Genomic DNA, 21,426 nt, shown 5'->3' on the forward strand with positions numbered 1-21,426 from the left:
TACAAAACCCTACAATAGATAGATAGCTTTCACAAAGAAACTTTTACAAACTCCCTCTCATGTTACAGATGGTTTGCAATCCTGTGTTTATGGCAAAAGAATCTTAAAAAAAAAGTCGTTGAAACAAACCAGTTCTGAATGGAAAAGGTATTGAAATCCTGAAGATTTAATTTAATATTTTTATTACATATTTTTGGAGCCCTGATTACACCCCCCACCCCCAGGAATTTATTTGCCTAAGAAAAATCATACCATGGATTACAAGATTGCAGGTTAAATCCACTGCTGTGAACTTATTTTTACAGCTCCGACTACACTTGTACAATTTGTAAAATCTTGTAACACCTTAAAGTTTTCAATACTACATCATGGAAGAAGGTACTGCTATATGGATGAGCTAGACAGAAGACTCTGGATTTTCTCCTTCTGCTATCTTTTTGGCAAAAAAAAAGGGAAAAAAAGTGGAATCTCCTTCTTTTGAATGTACCTGTAAATAATTTCCTATAAATATTCTATCGTAAGTTCATGGGGTAATCAGAGAGACTGCCTCAAATTTGTCCTTCAGTTTAGGTGCAAGGTAAAAAACGTTGAGATTGTCTGTAGAGTATAACAACATGGAAAGTTGTGACTAGGGAAATAAAAATAAATTATGCCAAAGATGTTCACATAGTGTGCATGGAATTACATCGGTAAAGCCCCCATGGAACATACATGACAGCTAGGACTACATATTAGTTTGCATCTCAAATTTTCCAATACCGCATATTACACTTGGACATTTTGGAATGAAAGTCACTTCAGCCAGCACAGCATAACGATCATAATTTCCAGAAATATTATGATTATTGTATAACAATTCAATTAATAGATCTAATGAAGTGGAGGAGATTTTTTTCAATACAAATGTCACAGTAAGAGAGACCTCCATCTGATTGAAATGTCAGTGTGAATATTGGATAAGATCCCACGTTGCTGCTCATTGATGTTATGGTCTTTTCCAGGGTTTGAATGTAATAAATACAGGAGTTATACTGCTCAGTTTCCAGTTAGTCAAAAGGAAAAAAAAAACATAATCAAGTTACAATACACAATTAGATATTATGTAGCCTTTTCTTTTTATATATCTATATAATCAAGTAAAAAAAGTTAAAATAGTTGGAAGTAAAAAATGAAAAAATAGCTGATTGTGTTTTTCTTTTTCTTTACAGTGATATGGTAGCAAATACAAGACAAATGCATAATAAACCTTTACATAAGGTGTCTGGTCCCATCTCCAGCAATAGGGCTCAGTGCTCAGCTTGGAGTAGAAACTGAAATTGGTTGAATTTTCTTTGTTTTTGGCTGTAGCTTCTGTAGATGATGTGATGTGAGGAAAACATATTGCAAATATCCATCTCCAAGGTGTTTTACAAAAGACCTAAAATACCAGAGGGTGAAATTTTCCCCTTTGCAGGGAGAGCCAGCACAAGCAACATGCAAGTCCCACTTAAGCTGTCAGTAGTGTATGCATCCAGTCTATTCCCTCTTACCATAAAAAGACATAGGTTCTGTACTTTTCTTCCCCTCATTCCCTCCAGAGCCATTCGTTGCATGCCCTGAGGATTAAATGGGACATAAATGATGCCCAGGCCTTTTGCTAGACCTCTGCACGGGGTGAATTTCCCCCAGAATGTTACACTGAAATGTTGATGTGTTCATTGACAAAGCTTGGCAAATGGTCACACCGAGCCCTATTTTGGCTGTAGAAAAGAAAGAAGTACTCGTTCCGGCATAAAATGAGATCAGATAGACAACCAACACGAACAGTATTTCTTTCCTGTTGTCTGCATAATAATAACAGCATGTTTGCATATAGAACAGCTTTTGCATTATTGCTCTACTTATAAGAGTATAGTAAGGAACTTATAACAGACTTGCACGTTACAAACTTAAGGTTCTTTGGTGAAGAATGAAAAAACAGTATTTTAGCTGAAATACATCTCAGAGAAGTTTTTGCTTTTATCTGTTGATCCTTTGGATTCTCTCACAGAGGAGGGAGAGGTACTGAGTCAGCTTTACCATGGCAACGATGGCAACCCCACCAACCATCATGCATGTTGGCCAGAAAAGTGAGTGGAACAGCACGTTGGAACTGTAAAGTTTGGTTAATATCACATTCTTCTGAATGCCTTCTGGGTCGTAAAAGCACAAGAAGCGCTGGTACTTCCTGAAATTTTCCAGTACAACACTGACAAGTGACAGGGACTCTTCGTAGTTCTTGCCACACTTGGGGATGTAGGAACACTGGGAAGAAATTAAAAGGAAAAGAAATGTCTCTAACTAAATACTATTTCAGATGACAAACAGGAAAATCTCCAGCAAGAGATTTCATAAGACTACAGTACAATTAAATGAATAGTAAAATAGTCATAGTCATGGTCACAATTGTGTGCTCTTTTATAGCGGTTTCCATTTGAGGAACTCAAAGTTCTATACAGATATTAATGGAGTAATCCTCACCCTACCCTCTTACAGACACTTAGCCCCAGGGGAGAGGGAAGCACCAGAATGGAGCAAGCAGGTATTTCATTCCCCAGGGAGGTAGTGGCCAAACCCCTGTACATGACCACAAACTGGGAACAGGTGGAAACTTCTTATACATTTCCTTTTTGCACATCCATGCAGAATGTGTCCTGTAATTAGGGGCAGTGGTTTGTCACATGGCCAGAGGGTGATCCTGGGTTCCGTGATTGATTTGGTCTGTGGGTAGCTCTCTTGCTCTCTCAGACCCCTCTCAGCACTGCTGCATGGCTGAATCTCCCTGCATTGGGAGAACAGCTGTCAGTGGGTTTTGGTTATTAATTAAATTTTATCAAGTGAGATTTGCAAAGGAAAAAGACATTTTGATTAAAATCATATGACCTGTGACTTTTGATTTTTTTAAATATATCAACTTTCATAAACTTTCCCTGCTCTCTTTTATGACTATGCCATGACTGTTCATAACGTCCTGCTGCCCTAATAACAACCCATAGATTAACCTTGTAACAGGATTTGATTGATTCATTGGTGAGTTTATTAGCTGAGAATCTGATTTCCAGTGCAGCAGAGATGCTGGATGGCATTAGCAGACTGCGGCATTAAGGGTACAGCACATCAGCACTTCTTTTATGAATATTTCATAGAGCAATAGAAACTAGAGATGGAAAAGACCAGAGAGGTCGCATCTCATCCATCTTCCTGCTAGAGAAGGTTTGTTCCCTCCAGCATATTCTCCAGTGCTTTGCCCGCCACGACGTTTCTCCAATTTCCCAGTAGAACCTCACAGATCACAGCCTGATAGGTTGCATTGTAAGGAAATGTTTAATTCGGGTCAGCCTGTGGTTTCCTTTATATCCCATTGCTTCAACTGGCAATTGTAACCTCAGCGTTTGCAGCTCTTGGGATTTTATTGCGAGTGTCGATATTCAGGTTTTGTTCTGAAAGCCCCCTGTGCTGGATTCCTGTGATTAGGTGAGCATCTAAGCCTTCATTTTTTTAAAAAGTAAATTTCTGGCTCTCATGGTTGTGGAGAAAAGCCTGACCCAAGTACAGCCTAAAGGCTCAAAAAGCAGATGGAAAATAAAGAGAACCCCAAATTTATTATTTAAAATCTCATGATTTTTAAACCGGTCCGATATTTTTAGGGGCCTGACTCATGATTTTTGAATATTTGAGGTTGGCAATATATCGCTCTCAGTAATTCCTTTGCATGCTTGGTGTTTACAGCCTTCCAGTAGTAGCCTGTCTTCCCCCTAGCTGCAAATGGAGCCAAGCCAGATGGTACATATTTGGCCTTTTTAATGTTATCAGTCCCTCTAATCATGGGCCAATTCTGTGTAGTTTGTTAGGACTCAATTGTTCTTTTCCAATTTGCCCTGTGGGAGGGGTGGTATATAGCTGCCCCAACACACCTAGAAAATCTCTAGGCCGTAATAACGCCCCAGAGAGTCACAATTCCTTCACTGCTATGGCCTTTGTCCGCAGGTAACTGCTTACTACTTCTGAGCTGTGCAGGGGAGAGGATGAGATTAAACAAGGCTCTGTCCATTCTCTGCCTTTCTTCAGCCACTCCCCATCCACTTGCTTGAGGCAAGAAATGGCAGGCACATAGACGCCTAAACATCTGTGAGGATCTGGGCCTATCTCCCATTGGGAGGATCTGGGCAATAGTGCCCACCTGACTACAGACTGCTGGACCCAAGGTCAAGGGAAGCAGCTCAGAGGCCCTACATAGCCAGACAACACAGGCCATAATCTAGCTCTTAGTTTCCATCCAGTGTTGGTCATAGACAGTGTATAAACACTCAGCCTGGGAATAACTGTGAACTGAATTTGCTGGACTGGATTTTGGTTATGGAAGGGAATGAGAGAGGTGTTGGGGGCTTAGCTTTGTTTGCCTTTTGCTTTAGTAATGCCTAGGTGCTTATATATTCTAGGAAGCCCAGACTATTAGTATGCAGATGAATTACAACACCAGGCCTCCAACTCTATGAGTCTTTTGATGCCAGGGACAGTAGACATACCAACCCAGGCGAGGCTATTCATGGCAAGATGATTTTCAAATACCAAGCCTCCCAAGTACAAAGCGGTTCTTGTGATGTTTCTAATGTGTTCACACACAGAATGAACTGGAGATCTATGGCGAGAACTCATTCTTGTAAGATTTGCTGTCCAACTTTTAAGATTCAAAGGTTTGGAGAATTCAGATAAGCGTCCAGATTTCTGAATGTCTCTCCAAACTGGAGAACTGAACCAGGGGCAAAATTCTGATTTCACCTCCACCACTTTCAAATGTGTGTTACTCTTGATTTGCATCAGTGTAAGGGAGAGTGGTGTAATGAGGCCTATGAAGTAACTAAACCTCACATTGTCTCTGTGAAATAGGCGATGGAAATACAGAGTCTCATTTACACCACCGTAAGGAGTAATTCCATTTATGCTAGTGGAGTTACACTAATGGAAAATTGGTGTCTCTGCAGCCCATCATTTAGGACAGGAAGGGAAGGGCACTGTCCTGTCCAGTGGAACTTGCAGGCTGTATAGGCGGTTGGAATGTCATTACTGGATGTGGAATTCAGCCTGGACACTATGGTTAATGATCCTGCTCTTCTAAAATTTGGTATGGGAACTTTAATGATCATATGGTCTGGTAAGGACCTCAATTTATGTCTCAGACAAACAGTGGAAGAGAGATATGCAGCATGGATCAAAGAAGAGAGCTTTGCCTCTTTGACTCATCATTAATTCCCAGAAAGCCCTTAGTGATTTGAAGAAATACTGTCCCCTGGAGGTGGGAAAATGGGAAAAGAGAGTGGAACATGGGTGGCTCACTGCTACTGTCTCTTTCCCAGTACTCATACGTCAGCAGGTTTAAAGGTAACTGAACTTTTTGTGGGTACCTGCTAGATCCCATTATCATTTCTGAATAACAGTTGATTCAGAACATTGGGGCCTTGGATCAGCACAGCAACCTTGGGCTGCAGCAGAGCTGGGAAAAACTTCACAACGGTGGGTAGACTTTTTGCTCTCGTACTGCTCTACCAGTCACATTTGGCATTTAGCCAGCTGACCCCCAAAGAGAAGAGGATGGTCTACAAGGGAGAAGGGAAGGATGTGTAAGACAAGAGAATGGTAGCTTTGAGTTAGAATCCCAGCTCTGCCACTGAACTCTCCTTGGGCAAAATTTTCTCATAAGTTTAGCTCGTCATTTTTCTGATCATCCTGGCAGCCCTTTTCTGCAGCTGGTTCAGTTTGGACTTTTCTTTCTTGAAATATTTCTAGGAATCATTTTTGGGAAGTTTTATGGCCTCTGTTATACAGGAGGTCCAACTAGACCAGTGGTGGGTAAACTTCGGCCCGAGGGCCGCATCCGGCCCTTCAGACGTTTTAATCCGGCCCTGGAGCTCCTGCGAGGGAGTGGGGTTGAGGGCTTGCTCCGCATGGCTCCCGGAAGCAATGTCACAGCCCCCCTCCGGCTCCTATGCATAGGGAAGACAGGGGGCTCTGCACACTGCCCCTGCCACAAACGTCGCCCTGCAGCTCCCATTGGCCAGCAAACAGGGCCAATTGGATCTGCAGGGGTGGTGCCTGCAGACGGGGCAGTGCGCAGAGCTGCCTAGCTGCACCTCCATGTATGAGCTGGAGGGGGGACATCCTGCTGCTTCTGGGAGGAGCTGCTTGAGGTAAGCGCCGCCCAGAGCCTGCATCCCTGGCCCCCTCCCACACCTCAACTCCCTGCCCCAGCCTGGAGCCCTCTCCCGCACCTTGAACTCCTAATTTCTGGCCCCACTCCAGAGCCTGTACCCCCCAGCCAGAGCTCTCACTTCCTCCTGCACCCCAATGCTCAATTTTGTGAGCATTCATGGCCCACCATACGATTTCCATACCCAGATGTGGCCCTCGGGCCAAAAAGTTTGCCCACCCCTGAACTAAATGGTCACAATGGTTTGTTCTGGGCTTGGAGGCTTTGATTACAGTGCGATATAACAGTGATTACTGATACATAGTGTCTGTTCCTGACATCACTTATGTTCTGTGGATATAAATCAGGAGTAACCCCAGTGGAGAAAAAGAATTAAACTGATATACAGAGAGATCAGAATCAGGCCTTTCCCCAACTGCTTGAAGTACTGCAACACTTCCAAGGCGTAACAGAATGACTCAGTAGTTTGAATAGAAGAGACTGCTGATCCTGTTTACTTTCCCCAGAGGCTGCTAGCAGCTGACAGTTGAGAAGAGAGTGCTATGGCTGTAGGATTGACAAGGAGCTAGGCAATAGTCTTTAAAGGCTAGAAATAAAACATGCACAGGGAGAGGAATGAAAAATCTTGTGTGATCTTCTGGGGAGATTAAAATAGCTCAATCGACACCCATTGACTTCCTGTTGATTCTGATCAGAAACTGACAGGAGTGCATTATATATCTCACTATAAATTGCATCTACTCCTTCCCTTAACCTTTTGGGAAGACAGCTATTTTAGACCGTGAGTCTTCTAGAGTAATCATTATTTCAAATCAAAGTGCATTTTCTTCAGTCTGAGCTAGGGAGAGAAGTGGAGAGCGTGGCTGCAGACACTGCACTGTGTGTGTGTGTAGGGGGGGTATGCAGTGAGCTGGAAAGATTATGCAGGTTTAGGCTGACCTTTGGAAGGTCACGTGTGTTGACCTTCTGGAATGTAAGTGCAGCTCTTGTCATAGTGTTGTCAGTAATGTTTGGGATCAGGGAGGCAGCTGCATGGTTTTTTTTGTGGGTGAGTGGTGGAGGTGGGTCTTAGGAATATGATGAGGTGGAAGGAAACTGACCACCAGGACCCTGTTGGCACATAGAAAATCAAGCACTCTCGTGTACACTTCCTCTCTCCTGTGCATGAGGCCCCTCTCCAACCTGTTGAATGGATGGCAGCTTGTCAGGTCTAGCAGCGGGGAAGTCCCATCAGCTATTCCTAGCCTGCCTCTCACAGCAGCAGTATATATTATTGCTTGCTAGGTGTCTGCAGATGAGGTTATAAATACAGAGGAAAAACAAGGTGGGAAGGGTACATAAAGAATTAGAGATAACAAGAAAGGGGCATGCCCCTTCATTTCAAAACCAAAACTAGTATCAGAAACATGAGGAATATTGCACATGGGGTGAACTGGCTTAGGATGCTTGGGATCCTGAAAGCACGTTGGCTTGTATTTTTCCTAGGCTGACGGACCAGTATACAGATAAAATGATGGGATGCCTTGAACCACAGTGATGGAAATTAATGCTGTTTGCCAATGCTGGAGTGTACAGCAGGGTCTTCTAGCCTTGGTGTTTCATAAGAGAATGGCTCTCCACTGGGCCAATCAGCACCCAAGACCAACACTGCGGTGGTAGTGTGCTCCAGTAGAGAGGGCATCAGTCTGGGAATCAGAAAACTGGGCTCTTGCATTGATTTCCTGTGTGACCTTGGGCAAGTCACAACTTCTCCAGCTGTAACGTGGGGATAACGATGCTTTGAAATCCAAGGGATGCAATGCTAAGTATTAATGTTACTTAATGCAGGTTTCTTCCAGCACTATATGGGAGAAGGAAGTGGCTTATATGCCTGCTCTAGGGGGAGAGTCGACACAACTTTTGTAAATGGACATTATGCCTCATCGATCTATTTGAATTCTTTGAGAGGCTGACAAACATATGGACAAGGGTGATCAGGCTCATATAGTGTACTTGAACTTTCAGGAAAGCCTCTGACAAGGTCCCTCACCAAAGTCTCTTAAGCAAGGTAAGTTGTCATGGAATAAGAGGGGAGGTTCTCTCATGGATCAGTAACTAGTTAAAAGATAGGAAACAAAGGGTAGGAATAAATGGTCGGTTTTCACAGTGGAGAGAGGTAAATAGCAGGGGCCCCCAGGGATCTGTACTGGGACCAGTGCTGTTCAATACATTCATTAGTGATCTGGAAAAAGGGGTAAACAGTGTGGTGGCAAAGTTAGAAGATGACACAAAACTACTCAAGATAGTTAAGTCAAAAGCAGATTGTGAGGAGTTACAAAGGAATCTTACAAAACGGAATGATGGGGCAACAAAATGGCAGATGAAATTCAGTGTTGATAAATGCAAAGCTATGCACATTGGAAAACATAATCCAAACTCTACATACAAAATTATGGCCTCTGAATTAGCTGTTACCACTCAAGAAAGAGATCTTGGATAATTGATAGTTCTCTGCAAACATCTGCTCAATGTGCAGCGGCAGTCAAAAAAGCTAACAATGTTCGGAACCATTAGGAAAGGGAGAGATAATAAGACAGAAAATATCATAATGCCACTATATAAAGCCATGGTACGCCCACACCTTGAACGGTGCATGCAGTTCTGGTCACCACATCTCAAAAACAATATATTAGAATTGGAAAAGGTTCAGAGAAGGGCAACAAAAATGATGAGGGGCATGGAGCAGCTTCCTTGTGAGGAGAGATTAAAAAGACTGGGACCGTTCAGGTTGGAAAAAGGGACGACTATGGGCGGATGTGATGGAAGTCCATAAAATCATGACTGGTGTGGAGAAAAAGGGTTATTTACCCCATCATGTAACACAAGAACCAGGGGGTCACCCGATGAAATTAATAGGTAGCAGATTTATAACAAACATAAGGAAGTATTTCTTCACACAGGGCACAGTCAACCCATGGAACTCATTGCTGGAGATGTTGTGAAGGCTAAAAGAATAAGTGGGTTCAAGAAAGGAGGAGATAAATTCATGGAGGATAGGCCCATCAGTTGCTATTAGTCAAGATGGTCAGGGACACAATCCCATGCTCTGGGTGTCCCAAAGCCTCTGACTGCCAGATGCTGGGATTTGATGACAGGGGTAGATCACTCGATAATTGCCCTGTTCTGTTCATTCCCTCTGAAGCATCGGGTATTGGCCATTGTTGGAAGACAGGATACTGAGCTAGATGGACCATTGTTCTGACCCATTATGGCCATTTTTATGTTCTTATGAGGTGACCGCCAGGTCTACACTTAAAATGTAGGTCAATATAATCACTCCCCTGAGTGATGTAGCTATGCCAACCTAACCCCCAGCATAGATGCAACTGGGTTGAGAGAAGAATGCTTCCATCAGCCTACTTACTGTTGCCTGGGGAGGTGATGTTTCCACAGTGATGGAAAAACCCCTTCCATCAAAGTAGGCTGTATCTTCACTACAGGGCAATGCCGTCATAGCCCCCGCAGTGCAGACATGGCCAGCACGTCTACTGTGGCCTGTGGTTGTAGCCTAGCATTGTGCCTTGTGACCCAGACACCTCTCCCTATAGTGCATCTCAGTACCATAATGACTCAGACCTTCCTAAATATATCAGTCTGGCCACTACAGGACCAGACTCTGTTTTTTGTACTTCATTGTTGTCTGGGACCAAAGTTTTAGCTTTCCAGCACAGACTGACGACAAAAGAGGGAAGAAAATGAAGTGGTTACTGATCGCTAGATAAGAGTCACAGTTATATACTAACAGGATGTGTCAGTGTGACCCTGACCTCAACTGTAACTGCTATGACTGCACAGCTGTCAGCCCAGCAGGGGTGGGTGCGTGCCCTGGTTGTGGCCCAAATAATGTAGCCACAGAACTGCGATGAGGAGAGGACTGCTAGCCTGGTAGCAGAGATTTGTTGTGCTGATTTGAGTGTGCTGAAACTTGGAGTCTATGTTAATTCCATCAAGTTTCAAGAAGTCTGGTATTTAAAAGACATTAATATTGAGGGCCAAGTCCCATTTAATACTGGATTTGGATTCTGATCACAGAACCACCAGCAAATCAGAAAAAAACCCTAGGAATCCTCCTGAGAGCAAAGTTTAACCTGTAAAACAACCTTGGGCTTGGGAAGTATTAACTGTGCCTACATTAGATTAAGGGGAGGCTGTGTTTGGGAGAATTTAAGAATAGATTTAGACAAACAAAAATCTTCAAACGGCAGAGTCTGGAGATCTATACAGAATCCTTTGATTTGTTTATACGCATTGTAGGACCAAAATGTATTTGAGTTGCTGTAATCAAAATACAGCATGAATTTCACTGGAGTTTGCGCATACATCACCAGCAAACCAAGTCTCTGCTGTTTACTGGCTAAACTGATCTCTAAGAACCATATTTCTAAAGTAATACTGGATAGAGAATTAGTAGCTGCTGGACTTTACAACAGACAGAAGGCTGGGGCATTATCCTTTGTTTCACAATTTGATTTCATAGGAACTAGTATCCCAACTACAAGAGTTAATTATCCAACCGAATAACTAGCCTTGTGAAACCATTAAATGCTTTGACTAATTTCAATATCACTTCATCTTAATACACAAAGGTAATTTGGTCAGCTGAACTGCTGCCTCAAATAGAAACACAATGGGTCAAATTCAGCCTGGTGTAACTGAATGGGATGTATTTGCAGCTCAGTTTGAACTGGGCCTCTGTTATTGTGTCCAGATGCATATCATCTGGGGTGTAGTGGAGGGCCCTGGGATGATTTTAACTGCATCCTCAAGTAACTGCAGGTGCAAAATTGGGCTTGCAATAATTTGTGCAAATAATTGTGGATGCCAAGATGAAAGGCAGCTCCTGAAGCTCTGACCTCAATCCCCTGCTACTTAAAAGAATACAAACAGCCATCTGCAGATGGTCACTCGCCACAGTCATGAACATTAACAAGCCCTGATACACATAGTAATGAGTCACCAGCACAAACGTACTCGTAATTTCTGGGAGACATTCGTTATAGTCTCCTGAAGATATTTGATCTGGCTCAGACCCACTGGATTAAATTTACTCTGGATTAATAGTGGTGCAGAGAACAATTTTTTGCTCAGGATTTTGAAATAATTTCAAGGTATTAATAAAACAGGTGAGTAAAACTGAGCTGGTGTAAATGGAGCTATGTTGATTTACACCAGCTGAGAATCTCAGCTGTTATTTTTATATGATTTTTATCATGACAATATCCCTTTGATACACTTTCAGCATCTTCATGGCACCCAGGGGACCAAATTGCACTCCTTGGTCCATGGGTAACACTCTCCTGACCTCAACTGGGCTGCAGCGGTGTAAGAGAGAGAGAGCAGAATTTGCCTGCCATGTCCACGATGGAGACCTGTCTACTGTCAGATATAGAGCCATCACCTACCTCTGTTGCCATGCTGGCTAGACTTAGCTCCACATCGAGAAGGCCACTTCTATTCTCACTACCATGGACGCTGTATTTACTTTGCTAGAGGTGTTAGAGTATAAAGTACAACCATACGAAAAATGTGCATTGACTTGTACACAGCTCACTTAGAATATCAATGTGACAGACACTCAGGGTGAGATTGTGTCATTAAGTCACTGCCCGCATTGGCAAAAGAAGGGGAGGACTGACAGCAGACCAGCAGCATCTCCCAGGGGGCACTTTGCCTCCGGCAGGTCCTAACTCTGCAGGAGAGACACACAACAGTGGTATGTGCTATACCTTTGTAACAGGGTGTAACACGTAGTCCCTCTGGCAATCAGCAACCAACTCCATAGCTATTCACTCCAGGCCAGGATTTGGGGGGACCCTGCATGATGACACTAACCTTTTGTCTATACTGCATTTTGGAGCCTGCGGGAGCGAGCCTCCCAGCCTCGTTTGACAGCGAGTGGGGCTCACACTAGGACTCTAAAAATAGCTGTGTAGACAGACCTTTGAAGTCAGCTTGGGCTGGACTGTGGGCTCTGAAGCCCACCTCCCTCCCTAAGCTTCAGAGCCTGACCTACAACTTCAAAGGTCTGTCAACCCGGCATGGGAGGTTTGCTCCCACGGACTTCAAAATGCAGTGTAGACATACCTTAAGTTGCCAGGCTAACGCAACACCAGGGAGAACCACAGGGTTTGTCTGTATCCAGGAGCCTCAGTAAAAAATCCTCTATAATCATTAAAATCTGTTCTCTACCATGAGAGACTCTACATACCCGATGGTCTGTACTGATTCTACTCTACCCCTCTTTGGGGTTTCTAGCACTGTGTCTGTGCATGAATTTCCTAGGCCTGGTACCTCGGGAGTGTGAGGACTGAAGCTGTACCTGACTCCTTCACAGGAGGGAATGTTTGTGCAGAATAAGGCACAATCCACCCCACAGCAATTCAACAAAAGAGTTCAGCTAACACAGCTGATTCTGCTGCCCCTGCTGAACATTTATGAAGGAGGAATAGAGATCTACTGGGAGACATAAGGCAGGGGCTAGAAGCCTCGTTACTTTAAAATAGAAAATGGATACTGCAAAATGAACAGCCCTCTAGAAATCCATTTGAGATGGAATTTGTTCCATGTTCCTACCTCAGAATTAATTTTCATCGTCTCTTCAGTATGGTAAAGTAGGAGCTTTTGCCCAGAAGAAGTTAAGTTAACGTACACCTGTAGGCAGGGGTACTGAGAGATTTTCCAGCAGTCTGGACCACAGCTAAATGAGCAGTTAAATGATTCTGTGATGGATGCATTGAGGAGTGTGCACTGAGCCTCTTCTGTCCAAACACTAGGTAGAAAAGAGACAGGTTAGACAAATCACAGCAAAAATGGGCAGCAAAGTAGTAAACAGAGCCGGGTGTTACCTTCAGGGATATGATACTGTAAGTCGTTGGGGGAGAAGCTCTTTCATGAGACTGTTGCTTACAGGGTGGACTTACATTCTCAGTACAGCTCATCCATCATAGAATGGATTATTATTCTGTAGCATGTGAAGGTAATGTCTCAGGAATACAAATACAGTGGTTTCACATGCATGTAATGGCAACACACTTGGGTGGGTTGTTGGCAGTAGGGATTTAACCTGGTCTCTTAACCAAGGCTCTAGCAGATTAATCAATCTCTAATTGGCCTAGCCACTACTAGAGGGAGACAGAGCACCACACTGACTGGGCATGGGCACGTGTTATGTTCTTCCATAGACAAAAAGCAGACAGGAACTTTTAGTTTGTAGAACATTTATTTGAGATTAAAGGGAACAAAGAAAGCTAAGAACAAATGTAAAACATGCCTGGGAGAGACCATGGTCTGCACAGCTCACTCATTAATGGCAGCCACCTTGAATTAACTCTGAGAGTGCACTCCTCAAGGCAGAGTAGGAGGACCAATTCACTCTTAAAGGTGAAGTACTTAGAAAATACCTTCACGGTTTCATAGACACATTGTACCATATGGCCCTCCACCACCATATGGAATGCTACTTGTCAGAATACTTTTTCTTCTGGTACAGGTCTCACTAGGTTTTGAAGAAGATAAATCACTTTGAGAAATCATGCTGGAGAATTTCTGGTCTATCTTGGGTACATAAGAGCTTAACAGGGAGCAAATGTACCATTTGAACCTCCCTGATAGGTACTGCATCATGAACCTTATTTCTACTGAGATGGAAATAAGAAAATACAATCTATGACTAGGCTTTTCTTAGGGACAAAGGTCATTGGAGTATCACAACTGACAGCTATTCAGGAAATTCCATTAGTGTCCAGTGGGGGTCCCCCTCTCCCATTGATCTTCCTCTGAACCTTGCTGGGAGCCCCAACATGTTCTGGCACCTTTCACGCTTACATTGCAAAGGCTGTCCTATCTTTCTGCCACAGAAGGGTTGGGACATAGCTCATTTGAGAACATGTCAACCCTTCTCCCTGATATAGCAAAGTATTCCCAAACTCTGCAAGCTGTGGACCAAGTATGAATCAGGGTTTGTCTACACAGGGACACTCAGGAAAGTTAATCTGAATTAACTAAAGATGTGACAAGATTATATGTTAAGTGATTTAAATGATCTCCTGGATAATTCTCTTACTAAGTATTTTGCTCTGGTAACAATTATAGTTGTAGGTTCCATGTATTAAAAATGGTTGATAATTAAAGTTCAATTATGGCATGATAATTCTGTTAATGATTATGAAAAAGTGTAGGATTTTTGCCCATGAGGGCAAGATGTATTTTGGTGTGTGTGTGTGTGTGGGGGGGAATTGTTCTCTTTAAGGTGTGTGGCCTAATGGCTATTGCAGGAGAAATGACAGAGACTCCTGGGATCTATTCCTGGCTCCTTCACTTTTATTTCTCTGTACCTTATTTTATTCATGTATAAAAGGGTTATAATTACACCTATCTCACAGCTGAGTTTTGAGGCTTAGTTAATTAATATCTTCAAAGTGCTTTGATATACTTGGACAATATGTCCTATAGCTCCTAACATAACTGATCTTTCCAAAAAAGCAATGTTGACATTAACAGCCTCCATAATTGACAATGATATTGCTAAGGAGGTCTGGGAGAGAGAGTGATTTTGAAATGTAAACACTCTTGGATGTTTAAACAGGCTTGATCTCTGTCTCTAAAGTTTAAGATCTGTCTGGATTTAAAAAGGGATGAATAATTTTATGCCTGGGAATAAGATGCAGGGCAACTAATCCTCATGCATCACTGCTCATCCTGAGCATTGCAGAGGTCAGGAAGGGATAGTTTCCTGCAGGTACAGCATTACACAATGGATGTTTCCCCCGCTTCCTCTGCAGAATCAGGTATTGGCCACTGGCAGTGGTAGGATATTGGGCTTGATGGACTGATGGTCCAATCCAGAACGGCACATTCTTTGTTCCCATGTCTTCATGGATCAGAATAGAAAAGCACTGCTGACAGCTCCATCACAAGTCTAGAATGGAGTCTAAGTAGGGCTCATACTTGAAAGTTATTCTGAAGCACAGCCAGTAAATCAGAGGGCAAACCTTCTGGTCCTTAGCTAAGAAGGGAAGCTGTGGAAGGACATCAGAAAAATTACATGCAGTATAATAACGATGAAAGATGATGTCTCACTTCTAGCAAATTACTATATTTCAACAGGATTTTACTTGTTAAAATGAAGGAATTAGCTTACATGGGAACTAAATGCTATAAAATAGCATGATCCGTTTTCCAAATTAAATTTCCATTTTTCATTTGAAAGGGTATTGTTTCTCTAGGCCACTGAATATTACTGCTGCTCCCTGCTGATACTTACAGTATCATATCCCTGAATAGACAGGGGCTCTATTTTACAGCGATAGCCACTCCATAGTTTATGGACTCCAGGAGGCCACAGACCAGCTGTTAAAGATATTACACAAAATCTATATTGTGATGGAGAAGGTGTTTTCAGAATCCAAAACTGTTCATTTTCCTCCCACTCTAATTAAACAGTGACAAATCTAAAACAGGTGATCAGGGTTTTGTCAGATACCGTAGCACTGATTCTGCTCTTGCTTACACCAATACAACTCACTTGTCTGCAGTGGAGTTACTCCTGATTTATAACGGTGTAAGTTAGAGGAGAATCAGGCCATCCTGATCAAAGGGCAGCATGAGGAGAAGAGAAATCATTAAAAGGTCAAAGCAGGGAGGGAAATGAAATCAGCCGAACCAGAAATTCCAGGAACAGTGTAACCATAATAAATATACCTCTGCATGTATGACCGCAGCAGCGTAATTCCCAGGAGGAAGTACATCATAATGGAGCACACCATCATAGTCAGTCCTAGGAGTATGGCCCGATCTTCTCCTGCTTTCAGAGCTGTGACTGTTTTCCTTTTGTCCAGTAGATCGTGATCCCTGATTTTTTGGTAAATATTTCTGAGGTTGAAAATAATACATTCTTATGTGAAGTTCATATTTAACCAGTGAACCCTCTAAAGGGTGGGTAGTTCCACCACCACTTCCATCTCATAGGTGAGAAGGGTTCCTCAGATGTCTTTTTCAGTGGATTCATTCTGACCTGGCAGGGAATTAATTCACTTCCAAAATATTTTACAGTCATTCCTGAAAAGGTAAAATCCTTATATTGCAAATATAAACATTTGGACACTTGGGCCAGCTCAGTAAATCCATCTCTGATGTATCATCGACTCCAATAGAATTACTCCACAGTTGAATTTTGACCCATTAACTCCAGCTCTTGCCCCATTCCCCTGAACATTATTAGGCATTTTGCTGGGTATTTTCTTCAGGGCTAAGTTCATTATAGTAGCCAGGCCAGAAGACAATATTCACCCAGAAATGTCTGAGGGGACCTCATAACACATTCTTTCTCATTTGCCTGTGGGTTAGTAAAGGAGTCTGATTCAAAGCTCATGGACGACAATGGAAGTCTTTCCATTGACTTCCATGGTCTTTGGATCAGGCCCTTATTTTCTATTTTTGAAATGTAACTCATGGGAATACCTCTTACGCATTACAATTAATACCCTATCTGAAAATTATCCACCAAAGCTACTTTTCCCCTGCAATTAAGAAAAATACAATAAACTATTCTCCCCTCCAGCTGAGAAAGTCCTTTTCACTTCCTATGTCCTTTCATCTCCAGGCCTTTGATGATTCAAAGGTCATGGGGACAGAGTGACAGGGAGGGATGTACTTGAGTACATTTCAAACACTCTCAAACTTTTTGGGTTTAAAATGTACTGACAAACCTGAAGCTGATCATAAGCTTCTGTGTTTTCTGTTAAGATTCTTTTGAATCTTCCAGGCAGCACCCGATGCATGTAAGCCGCATACCTTTGAGCCTGGGCACCACCATAAAATGGCCATAGTAGTACCACCCGGAAGTAGTTCATCTTCTACCGTCTGCAAAATGGCAGGTGAGCAGCATCAGAATGAGCATTATTTTGGGTTCTAACAAACCTGCAACTCATCTACACTGAAACTATCACATTTCACTTGTTCTTATTAGAAAAAACCAGTCGCATGTAATCTACATTAATAGATCAAACAATGCAATTTCCAACAGCGTTGCTACTGCATACAGGGATAATACTGCAGTCATTTTAAAAAGAATGGTTTTGATGGAAAATCATAAATGGGACCTCCATGTCCACTAGAAACAAGAAGATAATTTTACCACAGGTCCCCAAACCTTTGCAATACTTCTGATGAATTTAAACGGAGTTTGAGTTTATAGTGAGAACCAAAACTAGAAAAGGCACATGAGGCTTGGTGTTTTGTAGCAAAAGTTTTGCCCAGCTCTTGTTAGAAACGCTCAAACATTTCAACATACCTAAAATACAATGGGTAAAATCCTGGTTCCACTGAAGTCAATGGGTGTTTTGCCATGGACTTCAATGGGCTAGGATTTCACCCCTCCTCTCTACGTTTCTTCTATTACTACTGATATGCCAACTGTTTTTTCTTTGAGCTTTTCTAGTCATTACCTTCTCCAGATAACAATTTTCTTTCCCAAGTTTATGAGTTCACTTCTAATTTACTTCCTTAGATTTCCAGGGTTTCTCTATAAAACCTGGCTCCTTAAAGACTTGCTACTATTTCCTTCATTGGAAACTAAACAGTAATTCAGCCTATTGAGATTTTCTGTGGTGTTGTGGGGAATCTTTTGTGATTTTATTGGATGCTGTTGCCTTAAAAAGCACTGATCTAAAATAATAGTCAAATGTTACACTCCTTCTATTATTTATCAAAATGTATTTAACTTTGATAGCTGCTATTAAGATATGCATTGCTTCCAAATGAAAGCAGGCAGTAAGGTACCAATAGTCATACAGTTCCAGAACATTAGCCAATCACACAGCTTGACTTATGTCAGTCTGTAGATGTAAACCAGGCACAGTGCAATCAGTCTCTAATGTCACCAGAACATAAAAGTGATTTAAATGGACGATTTCAAAACAAACAGCTAATTGAAAATAGTTACAAATGTTTCCCATGTGGCTTGTAGCCAAGAAGTGTGCAATGAAAGGTAAAAAGTTGGACTATAAGGTATGTTGTAGAAACAATCTACCTACAAGGTGACTGGAAAACTGAGCAGTGTGTGGGGAAAATCTGCCAGTTATGTTTTCAAGACCCCGGGGCCACGGAGAATAAGCATCTGCTGATGAGGTCATGCCAGAAGCATTGACAACTATTTTTCTGTTGCCATTGTTGATGAAAAGCCCTAAAAAAAGATGGAATTTGATGCATTTTATGTGATGTCTTCATCCCCTGAATTGCTGCTATAAGTGAGTGTGGGTAACAGTTGAACACTGAGCAAATATATGGCTAGACGGTGACTTGAGGCACGGATCTGAGAACGTGGTGGTGTGTCAGATGCACCAACTCATGCAGCAGTTCCAGGAGATACAGCACTAAGTATGCTCCCCTGCTTCCCCCTTGCTCCAGCGGGTTAGTGGGGGAACTTGCTGCTGGTCGAAACCGGCAGCATTTTCTGATGCTCTCCCTGCACCAACCAGAAAAAGTAAGAGGGGGTGGAGCCACGGATCTGTGCACTCCCTACATTCCTGGCCCATCTTTTGCAGTGAAAGCAGTCAGATGGTATGTAGCACCTGTTTACAGCTATGAACCCTCACTCGATGCCTGGGTAGCCTGCACAGTGGCATAATGGGAGATCTTACCCACATCTGACTCGCTTGTGTGGGTGTGTAGTCCAAATCACAAACTAACCCATAAGCCGCATGTCCTGCCACCAGCAGAAGCACCACTCCCTCATTTCAGCTGGAGTAGCAAAGTTATTTTACGGGGACAACTGTCCTTCAGGTCAACACAATGGACGATCCTACTAAAATCCACTCTGTAGTATGTGGCTGTGTGATGGAGTGGTTTGGGCATATGTGTAATATGTGCCTCTCTGTTGGGTGGGATTTGTCAGATGTGAACCATTAGCACAGTGGAGGAGCTGCTCTCACTGGGCCGATAGAGAGCTATGCTTAGGCAGCTGATTTCTGTTCCTGTTGCTGCTTGGACACAATGAGCTCACTACTGCAGTGTGTATAAATGGAGTCACAGATCAATGCATCCCGGCCATTACATCTTGATGATTCACTCTAATAACTGAGCTCATATGATAACTCTCCACATGTCTAATTGTTTTCTTTAAAGTCCTAAGCATGAGAACATGGGTTCTCCCAGGTCCTCTCTCTCCCTGTGTACAAAGGAACTTAATGTAAGTGAGCCCAGGTGGACAAAAGGTCTTTGCTCCTCCTACTGTTTCTCAGTTGCCATTTCCACCTGATAAATCCCCAGGTTCTCCTATCAAATGGCTCTCATCTGATGCAGCTCGGATGACTGCACATTCTGACGTGACTACTACGAGAGAAAAATTACACAGGGCTGTGTTGTGTAGGATGGGAGTAGAGCAGAGGGAATCTCTTCCTCTCAATTCCCAGTATCTCTGCAGTGTAGTCAGCACCTTATATGATATCTGAGTCCAGGCAAGAGCTTAGGGAGACCCTATGCAATGAAACTAGGCCGCACAGGCTATGTCTTGGCAGTCTGGGAACTAGAGAGACAAGGAGAACTTTAGGGTCTGTTCGAATCTAGTGGCTTGAATAATGAATCCTGTTTATGTTCATTACAGTCAAGAACTGTTCATTCTCCATCACAAAGGACACTACATCCTCTTAGCACCAGCCACAGTGATAGGAGGGGGCCTTGCCAAATGCATCCTTCTATACACTAAAGTCTCAGGGGTCTGGTCTTCTGACTTGAGGGTGTGGTCGAATCAGTGCTCCTGTGCATATGCTGAATTTGTCACATACATTAGAGAGGGGTTCATAATTATATCTTTTTAAAAGGAGAAGCAGGGTGTGCTAGAGGGATGAATGGCTCAGAGACCCTCTAAACAGCCAGCATTACTCCTCTCCACCCATCTTACATTTTATATGCAAAATCTTGCCCTTACTCAGTATAGCCATGTATGTGCTAATTCCTACATTCTCTTTGGCAGCTGAGAACTCGAGATCCCATCCTGAGAGGTGTTGATCGTCTACAACACCCAACACAGTCCTAGGAGCTGTGGATGGTCCCAAATAGGTCCCAAATTGGCAGGGTCTGGGCGCACTGAAGATGTGAGGAATAGGACTCTCAGGATTGCCTCCCTAATTCACGTCTCCCATAGAAAATCTACAATAATCTACCAGCCGAGCTAGAAGGACATACTTTGGATTTTGAAAACAACCACGAATCAGACCAAGAAGTCTCATCCTTAATGGGTTTAATGGGTTAGTTAAGTTAGACACTTCCTAATCTGACAGCATGGTCATGCGGATGTCAGATGGGAATACACATGTGCTTGTATTATTCTAAATAACTTTGAATCCCGATTCAGTTCTCTGATATCACAGTTGTTATGTGGATATCATTCAAATTACCTCATGCCAGGCGTCTTTAGTACCTGAAATCCTTGAATATAGAGGTCAAATCCAAACCTCCCTCTCACCTGCAAGGTTCCCGGTGCTAAACGCTCAGTGACCTTTTGTGCTCAGCAGCCTCTGTCCCTTTCATTTATTTAAAAAAACCAGCACATCTGTATGTGGTTGCATCATGTTTGTTGTAATGAAAACTGTAGTAACACAAGCAAACTCAACTGGGGGCCTGATCCAAAGCCCACTGAAGTCTATAGAATGACTCCCATTGCATTAGATCAGGCCAAACAAGGTCACATAAAACCCTCCAAAAAGACATTCCTCAGGTTTGCCAAGCAAAGGAACTTGGGCTAAAAATAATAGAAGACAATTGAGAAATGAGCGAGTGCTTAAACAGCCTTCTTTAGGGCTCCCAAAACTTAAAGGGTGACATTTGAAAAAAACAATCTCTAAAATGAGCATGCATTATATGCAGTTTCTGGCCTTAATCCTTCAGATACTTATGCCTGTGAGTAACTTTACAGGAGAGTAGCCTACTCATGTGTAAAGTTGCTCAGGTGCATAAAAATGGTTGCAGGATTGGAGCATTAGGTGCTTATTTTTGAAGATACGCCCCCTCAAAAGTCTGTGGTTGTGGGGTTTTGTTATGGGAGCATCTTATTGCTCCATCCCATAATTTCCCTGTATGATGCCTGAAAAACAAATTCCTATGAAGGGATCATTTTTGGGGGTTGTTTCTCTACAATTCACTCCTTATTTGAGATGGTGACCTTGTAT

At 42.7% G+C, this 21,426-nt stretch overlaps 1 protein-coding gene across 7 annotated transcripts in view; it reads right to left on the reverse strand.

Annotated features, from left to right (window-relative positions):
* Positions 1-200: 200 nt before the first annotated feature.
* KCNMB2 (potassium calcium-activated channel subfamily M regulatory beta subunit 2) overlaps positions 201-21,426 on the reverse strand; it is a 238,299-nt gene continuing 217,073 nt past the window's right edge. For 5 of the 7 annotated variants that reach the window (XM_073359328.1, XM_073359330.1, XM_073359329.1 and 2 more), the window contains exons 3-5: positions 15,962-16,132; positions 12,836-13,031; positions 201-2,283 (exon numbers count right to left, since the gene is read on the reverse strand). In XM_073359328.1, coding sequence (XP_073215429.1) covers positions 1,999-2,283; positions 12,836-13,031; positions 15,962-16,132 — 652 coding nt within the window. In that variant the 3' untranslated portion in view covers positions 201-1,998. Of the gene's footprint in view, positions 2,284-12,835; positions 13,032-15,961; positions 16,133-17,053; positions 17,125-21,426 lie in introns of those variants that run through there. The other 2 variants (XM_073359332.1, XM_073359327.1) reach the window with 2 other exon arrangements.

Source organism: Lepidochelys kempii, chromosome 9 (genome assembly GCF_965140265.1).
Source record: "Lepidochelys kempii isolate rLepKem1 chromosome 9, rLepKem1.hap2, whole genome shotgun sequence".
Taxonomy (NCBI): domain Eukaryota; kingdom Metazoa; phylum Chordata; order Testudines; family Cheloniidae; genus Lepidochelys; species Lepidochelys kempii.